Source organism: Fopius arisanus, unplaced genomic scaffold (assembly GCF_000806365.1).
Source record: "Fopius arisanus strain USDA-PBARC FA_bdor unplaced genomic scaffold, ASM80636v1 scaffold00149, whole genome shotgun sequence".
NCBI lineage: Eukaryota > Metazoa > Arthropoda > Insecta > Hymenoptera > Braconidae > Fopius > Fopius arisanus.
In genome coordinates this window covers 37804-48160 of record NW_011887888.1, presented here as the reverse complement: position 1 = coordinate 48160, position 10357 = coordinate 37804, and the positions used below count along the sequence as shown (strand labels likewise).

Here is a 10357-nt window from a genome sequence, read left to right as displayed (position 1 = left end):
CTAGGATAACGCATAATTATAATTTAATAATTTCATTAGGAGTATATATATTGCAAAAGTATCGTTTTAAAAAAATTGCTAATTTTTCAATTTCACTGGATATCTTTTCGATTTTGAAATATTCAGTTTTTAAACGATATTTCGATTGATTTGCCATTAACAAAAAAAAAATTGGAATTATTTTGAAAAAAAAAAAAATTAATGATGCCGGGGATTGAACCCGGGCCGCCGGCGTGCCAGTCGAGCACGTTACCACTAGGACAACGCGCACATTTAAAAATTAAAATTCATTAGTGGTATATATTCAATAGATTGAATAATTTTTTCCATTGAAATTCCACAAGATGTGGTTTCCCCCTTCCGTACGTGCTACAGTCAGCTAAATTTCAGTTAAACAAATGAAAAACAAAGAGCATTCGTACAGCAGAAAATAAAATTCACCCCGTTGAAAAACTTAATCAAGTCCAATTAGCCCTTAACCAAATCCATTCCAGCCCAGGAAATTTTTTTCAAGAATAAATAAATCCAAATTTTCATTTCGTTGTAGATTTCAAACGTCGTAATTTTATTTCATTTTCCAGGATCCATATGAATTATCAATTAATCAATTATCATTATTATAGTAACAATCTACACAATCACGTACTTACATTCTATCATATTTATATATGTATATCGATACATTTTTTGTATTGTATTGTACACATTTGCCACACTTTTATTTTCCCACTTCTTACGGAAAATAATAAATTCGTTTCGGAAACCTTCAAAACGAAACTCCTAATGTCTTTATATGTGTGTAAGAAGAGAGAACCAGTTTAAATTTCCCTGTTGGATTTTTCAATTACATTACGAAGAAATACATCATTATGAATTGAATAAATTCCTTTGAACACCCAATGCATACAGTTGAACAAGATTATTTTTTACATAAAAAAATCGATACGTATGACAATTAGGAGGAAATTTCGTTGATCGGTTGTACTAAAAATTATGTATAGATCATCGGTTTATGTGAAATTCCAGAGAAATTGTCCTGAATAGAATGGAAATGACCATCGATTAATGGCAGCATCACAACTATTGATAACATGGTTGTCATATTCTCATTATATATAGAATATACAGTGTTATTAATAATAATTTAATAATTCTATGAAATTAACAAATCATCAATGTGAAGTGCTAAAAATATGAGAACAAATTTACATTCAATATCAATTGCAATTTTCTCATTATAACTGACAATTCCAACTATTATCCATCCAGAAAGTGTATAAAATTTACAAAAAAATGTTTTTATCTCGACTTAGTGTGATATTGATATTCAAATTGATGGATGAGCTTCAAGCCTTTTCCACCGTCAATAAGTCGAGCTGATTCTTTGATTGATAGATATGTTTAGATAGACTTTGTCGATCAATCGACGGATCAATTTCAGTTAATTTTCATTCCTGGTTTATCTCTGGATTTTTAAAAAGTCCTTCTTCATCAGAAAAAAATAGTCTATCATCGATATGTATCATAAATCTATCGCATTTAATTCCCATGCCTCATTTGCCAGAATATTTCCGCAAGGTTGAAAAATTATTATACAATAAAATGAATACCAGAACAATCAGAGATGATTGAGAAAGATGAAACAGACTTTGTTCTATTCATTTCTTTTTTACATATAATTTCAAGCTAACTCCAAGCCTTTTGACTAGCTCTGATATGTACCATAATTGCCTCAAATCATTGCCATTTTCTTCGCGTTCAACGATCTTATAAAAAATCATTTATATTCACTTTCGTTCTCCCCAACCTGCACTGTTATAAAACCACGAAGAGGTATTCTCGTCTCGTGTTTTGCTCCACGTGTTGTCAAGACTACTAGCTCCGGTATCCTGAAAAATTTCCAAATATAAGTGTCATATTGACACAATAAAATTGTCAAAAAGTTGGTTACCACAACATTTAGTTGATGAGGAGCTGGCGAAAGGTACTCCATGTTCGAATAATATGACGAGTAATTCTGATAACACTGTTGCTGAGAAGCTGTGGTTGTCCATGCAAGCCTCTGATGATCTCCAGGAAATGTTCCACTATTTTCTGTTATCGCCGGACTCCAGATACTACTGCTACTACCACCACTGCTGTAAACTGTACCGCCCAGCTGCAAAATAATAATAATTTGAGCTAAAAGATAGTATTTTTGTGCTGCAAGTGATAATGCATCTTTTTCAACAGCCAGTAATAAGGAATGTTATAGATAACTTACACTAGGTGGTGTAGTACTTGCAGCAAACAATAATCCGGTGGCGCCACCAGCGGGTTTATATTGAGGAGAGTCCCTCAAAAGAGTTGGTGAACTCGCGGCCGAACCTGCAGTACCACCACTTCTATTCAAATATAACACAAGTAATAGCATATTTATTAATTGAGCATTGAATTATTTGGCAGCAATAAAGAAATTCAAAAGCGAATCCCCTCTTCAAATTGATTTTTTCTCAATTCTAAGATAATTAGAGAAATTTTTTTTATCAAGTTTATGCCAAATAACAAGCTGGTTTACACCCTCGAACCGTAACTTGGAGTATTCCAGCTCTAACAGGTAGCCAATTCTAAGTAGAGATAATCTTCGGGTTAAAGTCCAACGTATATCCTGAAGCCTCGGAATTTCTTTATTCACTGTACGCACAGAGTATTACCCAGGACCCAGGACCCAAGACCACCTTCAGCGAGGATCTGGCCCTTTTTTTACATCGATATTCCATGTAGTTTAATAACAAAAGGGTAAATGCCAGCTTAAGTATGAGGAACAAAAAAAAAAGAAGGTCTTGTAAAAGAGATGAAAGTGAATGGGTGTTTTGAGTAAGGAGAGGCCGAAAAATGAATTGAGGATGAAAATGAAAATATTTTAGAAAAACAAACTCACAGTGGTGTCGTTGCTGGAACTGCCGCTGATGATGTTGGGGTACTAGCTATCGAAGGACTTTTCCCCGCCGTAGGGTTGCTCACGGGGTTACCGGACGGCTTTTTCGATCGTGGGGCTTTCTCTTGGGCTTGCTGTTGTTGCTTTTGTTGTTGTCGACATTTTGCGCGACGGTTTTTAAACCACACCTGCCGCAACACAATTTCATTTGTTTATCAATAAAAATTATAATACTTTGGTTACAATAAATTTTTCCATTCAGTTTTATTTTGCTTTGTTTAATTTTTTTTTTCTTCGTATATGGCAATTAATGTGATAATTGAATCATTCAAAATCTTTAAATTTGAATAATGCATTTGAATATTGTCAATTAGTCCACACGTTTTGGACTCATTAATAAATTTATTTATTTACTTGGGAAGACACGTTTTTGGTCTCAGTGTAATGATGATTGATTCCTTCAACAGCTTGACAAAATTCTCTTGTTGAGAACACAAATGAAGGAGAGCCGCTGGGAAGCCTTTTGCGATCAATGTGAGACCGAGTGTGACAAGCTTAGGTTTCTCAGGATTTTATTTCTGGTGAACAGCGCATATCTAACCACGACTCCGCGCATTTATTTTTACTCAAGTTTTTCCCTGTAGTGCATTAAAAAATAGTATATTGACAGACTTGATGGTGAATGTCATTACTAACGAATGTATAGATGTAAAATAACCAGCCCGGTGTCTCCCGGCAATAAGACTTTTTTATCCAGAATTATTTTTGAAAAAGGATCATAAAAAGAAATTGACGTTGAAACGTGCACGAGACTATGAGATGGTTGCTATTCAGTTCAAGGCCAGGTGTTGAGAGAGCAACTAATTGCAGACACGGCTGGTTGTCCTAGCGGGATTGTTTTTGATGAGGGCGGTCATATGCGTATCCACGTCTGGGACGGCCAGGCAAAACTGGTGTGACTTGCTACCCCCATGAAACCATCAAAGGCACGAAATTCCTTCAAATAGCCAACACAATTATTTGTATTTGGTTAGAAATTTTTCCCTTCAACTGCTAGTCTTTTCATTTTGCCGTGCGTGTCAAAGTCAAATACACGTACCAGTCATTGTTCGTAAAATTCCAAAGAAGAAAAATATCGGCTATGAAACAAGTCGAATACACTGGAATTTCACATTGACATTTGTCATTTCCAAAAATTTCATTAATTCAACATGGCAAACGTTTTCAATTAAATAAATTTCAAATTAGCAAATTGACATTATGACATATATCAGTTGTAAAAATATAACAATGATAAATAGTGAGCCTTTTAAATGAAGTAAAATGTTGAAGTGATCCCGAACACGTGATAGTGAGCACGTGTGTATCGAATATCGCCTAATCAAATTAACCGACGGTCACATAAAAGTAAAAGAGTATATAGAGTAGATGATACTGAGTGCAAGCATTGATTTCTTATTCTCGACATGCCACCACTGATCGGAGCCCTATCCCCCAAGGGTAACCTTGCATTGTCGTAAAATTCTATACGTTTTCCACCCAATAACTGGTCGTCTTACACTTCTCGTCATAGCTCACGTTACGAGTAACTCGAAACCATCACGATTTACACTAGCCTGCACTGTAACTTTGACTTGTAACTTTGGTGAATTGCTACGATATGGTACATTGAATTGAGATGAATGGATGGACTTCTCGGAGATGCAATGGGAATAGTCATTCTTCCCGGACTCTCTTTTTTTCTCCACACCGTCAAAAAAAATACAGTGTAATTTTTTAAGAGGAAATGGCTTCGAAAGGGATTTTTTTTTCATTTGGACGAGTGAGACGATGCACAAATGCCAAAATAAATTTTAATCGACGTTCACCTCATATAGGTAATAGCAATTTACCTGTACTCTGGATTCAGGTAAATTTATCTTGACCGCTACCTCCTCCCGCATGAATATGTCCGGATATCGAGTCTTGGAAAAAAGCCCCTCAAGTATATCGAGCTGTGCCCTACTGAACGTCGTCCTCTCTCTCCTCTGTTTTCTCGGATTACCTGTGAGAAAATGAAAACAAGACCTGAGATTCCAATTGCTTAGCTATCTGTTGTACTCAGCAAAACAGCAAGTTGATAAGTGAAATATTAATAAAACAAAATATTCAATCACTCACAGTAGTACGACTCACCGGCGGGACTACAACCGGGATAACCGATGGTGCCGTGGAGTGCCTCGATTGGTGGCATTCCCAATGCCCCAACGTAAGGAGATGACTTTAGAGCACCGTATGGATTTGTCGCGGAGCCGCCAAAACCCGCTGGGCCAAATAAATCGGTGGGCGATGTTGTTGATGCTGCTGTTAAACCACCAAGATCAGCTCCACTTCCACCCCCACAACCAGCCGCTCCACTGAGGCTGTTCGGCCACATTGCCACGTTGGGCCACCACTGCCACAGTAGTAACCAATTTCAACAGCTCCCCTCGATGATTAAATAACCCTTGAATCGGCGTTTTTTCTCACTTCCTTTAACTGCAATCATCATTCATTTTCATCACCATACATTGTATTATATTAATTCAACTATTCAATAAATTTCTTATATATCCTTAAACCCATCTATAAGACAGACTTTTTACATGACCAATCTAATATGATACAGATGGGAGACAGCTGACGTATCCGACAAGCGTTTGCGGATAATCTGTGGATGGAACTCGACGCCTCCCAAGTCTTTCTCACATAGGAGCAAATTCATAAAAAAAAAAAAAAAAAAAAACAAAACAAAATAAAAATGAAAAATGAGTGAGCAACACATCCATAGGGAACATGGACAAACGCCACCAAGGAGTCGAAACCTAAGACACTCACTCACTCGTTCCACCAGCTATCGCTCCTACACCTCTTAAACCGTCATTTATTATCCGCTCATATTACAGATACGCCGTTGTTCTTCAGAGGCCTCCGCATTGGCCCCTCCTGCTATTTTATTAATTTTTTTTTCTCTTATACCGTTCGCCTCTGATATCTATATACGTAAAATGGAAAATGGCTGGATGTACTGTTACATCCCACCCACCATTATTATCATCCACCACCTGTTTTGGATTAACTGTGACAATTTAATTGAATAATAATTAGTGTCTGGTGGTAAGTGAAGCACAACAACGTGCAAATAAAAGATGTTAAATCCTATTTATCTGTTGGCCAATCAGAGCTTGCTTGACGTGTAACGTGTATATATATATGACATTTTCTATGGTTTTATAATTGTAGTATGTGAGAGATGAAGTTTTATCTGAAAATCCTATGAAATACAAGGGATTAAATTTTTTCAAGCTTTCAAAAAAATATATCAACATTTCATCATACATTACAAATGTAAAAATACTGGGGGGGGGGAAAGCATCGAACATTTGTCGTGAAACCACTTGCTACCACTTCCATCGTCTACACAATTTCCTTCAATAAAGACCCTACTCGCAAAAATATCTCGAAAGTTCTCCCCATTCCCATTGCAATAATCCATTGTTTCAACCCTCGAAAGCTTAGAGCATTGAGAATTACAAAAAAATGAGTTTTTCACGGCTGGTTGAAGTTAGAAGTATTCTCTCCTTGTGAGTGAAATTCTCTGACGCTTTTATGATTGTGCACCTAGACAAAGCATAGCCGGAGAAAAAATAGGGAAGAAATGGGGGTTCGACCGCAAATGTGGACCACCCACTCGATAGGTCGACAAGAGAGCACTTGTGGTGAGGGCTACAGACGTATTGGGGACCCCTGGGGGTCCTCCCCACCCGCGCACATAACCAATCGATTCGGCTATCTCTCCAGGGCCTGTCCTGCCTCCGTCTAGGTAAACACTTTGTGTTGCTCATGGGGTATGAATATATGCCACCCATCCTTAATGACTGCTAAATCCCCTATTATTACGCACTCGTACACAAATGAAAATAGACGCACATAATGCACCGAGGAAAACCTGAATATCTGGCTAATCGGAAATCATTCTTGAAAATGCTTTGCAGACAAATGTTTTCAAAAGTGCAAAAATCAAACATTTATTTTGGCACTTTAAAATCTCCACATCGACTCTCATCATCAAATCCCATTCTCATTAAATTTCTTTTTACTCACAATTAAACGACTGAAACACCAATAGACAGAAAGTTTTTACCGTATTAATTGTTGGAGGCAATTGATTTTTCAAGTATTTACACACCATTCTATTGTTCCCCAAGTATAATCGACTGACCCTTTCAAGTGAGCGTATCAAATATATGCGAAAAATGAATAGCCGTCGTACTGGCTAAAATGAACAGCGAAAATCATTCGAAATACGAACTGAAGACTAATTAATTCAATAAAATCATATTTCAAACATCTCAATTCATAATGAGAAAAATAATTGAAAAAATAATTGAATAGCAAATAATAAAATAGCAAAGTTTTAAGGAAAATGTCAACGTAATTAAATGACAATTTCCCTCTACCAGCAAACTTGTATATCACCTAAATAGGAATGCAATTCAAAGAGCATCGAGGCAACATTGGAAAGATGGTTCTGGCCTGAGAAAGCTCCCTCCAATATATACATAAATACCGACAAGAAGTAAAGGTATCGGTATTATGAGGAAGACATTGAAAGCACACGCGAAACCATCTCCCTTCCATTCATTCTCCCAATAGTCCCCAACAACAATTCAACGCAACTCAACCTGTCTATCCCGTTTGTTAAACGCTCATTGAGCGTAAAACTTAATTCTCGTGAAAATTCAATGAAAGGACCACTCTATCTTTTTTAAAAGTTAGTTCTACCTTCTTATGTATTTTTTTTTTCTATCGTTATATTCGTTCCGGCTCAATCTATACTCGACTATAACGTTTTTTCCTATTATTATATTTTACGCTCGCGATATTTTATTTTTTTCTCTGTTGCATTACGTGGTTCAAGTGATGTTATGCCCATTGTACCCTTCTTCCTCATTCCAATATGATTGAGTTTTTTATTGCATACATACAATTTATTCGCCCACGATGACAGAACATAAAATGGCATTTTTTATGAGAAATTTATATGAGAAGAAAATGTCCAATACGACGAGCGAAAATTTGGATAAAAAATAAAAAAAAAACAAAAAACAAAAAACAAAGAAGCAATCGCCAAAATAAAATTAGCTTCCATTCGAGGATATATCACCCTAACAATGATGATCATGAAGTGACGGTTCAAAAGTTGATCTTTATCACACGAGGCTGACGATTGTTTATGCGACATGGTGAACAAAAACAGAGACAACAGAAAACAACAAAGAAAGAGAAAGCGGACCTCGACCTCGGAGTGCTATATACTGCGCGCACCACGACGAGCTAGGGCATGCCAAGAAGATTACACTAAGCTGATTATTTTCGTGGAAATCCTGCTGGCCGAGTCTCTCCTCACGTCATATGACACACAACTCTCGCGCAAGTTAGATCTTACCCAGCATCTTCTTTTTGTCCAATTGTTTTGTTGCCGTGATCCAGACGCCTTTGCATATTATATGATGTTCACTCCGGTGAAGAGAATTCAACAACCATTTATGTAATAATAATAAGTAAGATAGGTTTAAATATTACAATTAAAAGCAATATTGAACTATTATTGAATTATATTGAATTATCGGCAGTCATCTTAGTGAGAGAATTATCATAAACAAGATGTGAAATTTTTTTAGTCTCAATGGGCTTTGATCTTGCCAATGAACTACGGTATAGCTATACGGTATCAACAAAGTTCGATGAATCTGTAGTAGGTACTTTGAATCGATATTAAAAACTCGTCTTTCACATTGTTCACATTAACAAACCATCAAACATTCATCGTGGAGTTGACCGCACTGGACAAATCCATCTGACCACAACCACGTAAACGCATTCTATGCCATTCAATACCGTTCAACGTTAATTGCGTATTCACAGTTTAATGCATATTTGTGATTAAATAATAATGAAAAATTATCCGAATGTGCCAGTGAATGGGCACGATGAAATCGCCACAATCTTCAATAGTTTCACCCTGCAGTCATTTAAACTATTCCAATATGATTGAGAATTTCACCCGCAGTGAAATCACACTGCGTTAAAGCCAGAAACTCTTCACAAAATGGCGCCGTCAATATACTTTTTTTTTTTTTTACAAAAAGAAGATAAAATAGAATAAATCACCTGTTATATTCCTCGTCAATGAAAATAGCAGTGTTGTAAGTATTTCACAGAGCAATAATCCAGGAGTTTATATTTATTGCACTAGGAACATGTTCGTAACCGATGAAGAAAAAAATCAAGTATATTCACTTCTTCATAGCACTGATAAAAAGTAAAACTTCACCTTTAATAACGATTATAAAAACTGAACTTTTTCCCACACTGGTGATACTCGTGTTCTCATTAAAATGACCAATCACTTTGAGATTGGTGGTTGGATTTGATTGGGGGGTGAAAGAGGCTGGATCTTCGGTGCCATTCAACCAATAGCACAAAACACAACGAGACCAAATAAAAATTCCAAACCAAATAAAATTCAAGTGTCATCAATTGTTATGAATAGTGGTGAAGTAAATTGATGGATAGCAGCCAATAAAACTTTTGACGGGTAAGTTTAGTTGTTACGGTATCTCACCGTTGCGGGGTTGCCGTTCGCGAACGGGTGGCAGCAGCAACAACAGCAGCAGCAGCAGCAGCGGCGGCGGCGGCGCTGTTGGTGGTACAAGAGGGTGTCGGTGAGGGGAAAATAAACGATATATGCAATAGCAGCAGCAGCACACCTTGGCTCCATGGGTTCTCTCTTCTTCACGTCAAAACGTATAAACCCCCCAACCGAATAGCGGAAGGTAAAATGGAATTGGGCGTGTGCAAGTTACGCTAAAGGCGTCGCGTGTACTACGCAACTTTTTGCCGCGTGGTGGGGAGCCAATAGTGGATGGTGGATGGTGGATGGTGTGCGCTGGCGCTGGCGCGTCAGTCTTTTATACAAGTACAAGTACAAGTATATCGATATATGTAGTCGACTGGTGGCAACTGGCAAGCCCAAGGGTATTGGGGATTTTCGAGTTGACTGTATACCAGATCCGGTTCCGGAATACTCTCGACGCCAACTCCACAAGACTCGTAAACATTCGACCCCACCATGGATTACGAGCTATTGCATTCTTGAGTGCATTCAATTACAGGACCATGGAATGTTATAATTATTCGAGTTTATATTGGTTGATTATTGGAAGATTGGAAGCATTGGGCTATTCTCATTGCTTCGGCACTTATAAACTATTTATCATAATATCATTATTCATATAATATTATATATATATAATATAATTAATTGAAATTTCCTTTGGATGTGCTGTCGATTAATCATTTTTACATCTGCAATCCTAATGAAATCTATTTAATAATATATACTCAATAAAAATATTG

General features: G+C 36.9%; 1 protein-coding gene across 4 annotated transcripts; it reads right to left on the bottom strand.

Annotated features, from left to right (window-relative positions):
- Positions 1-1466: 1466 nt before the first annotated feature.
- LOC105272198 (homeobox protein OTX2-A) lies at positions 1467-9625 on the bottom strand. Of its 4 annotated transcripts, none has more exons than XM_011314171.1 (7): positions 9110-9625; positions 5078-5434; positions 4810-4961; positions 2921-3105; positions 2264-2384; positions 1958-2158; positions 1467-1889 (listed from the first exon to the last, which is right to left on the bottom strand). In XM_011314171.1, exons 2-7 carry the CDS (start codon positions 5331-5333, stop codon positions 1788-1790), a joined length of 1017 nt encoding a protein of 338 aa, XP_011312473.1. In that variant the 5' UTR covers positions 5334-5434; positions 9110-9625; the 3' UTR covers positions 1467-1787. The 4 variants fall into 4 exon arrangements, with proteins under 4 accessions (XP_011312473.1, XP_011312472.1, XP_011312470.1 ...); XM_011314170.1 differs by having other exon boundaries at positions 1952-2158; positions 2264-2381; positions 9110-9594; XM_011314168.1 differs by having other exon boundaries at positions 1952-2158; positions 9110-9593.
- Positions 9626-10357: the final 732 nt, after the last annotated feature.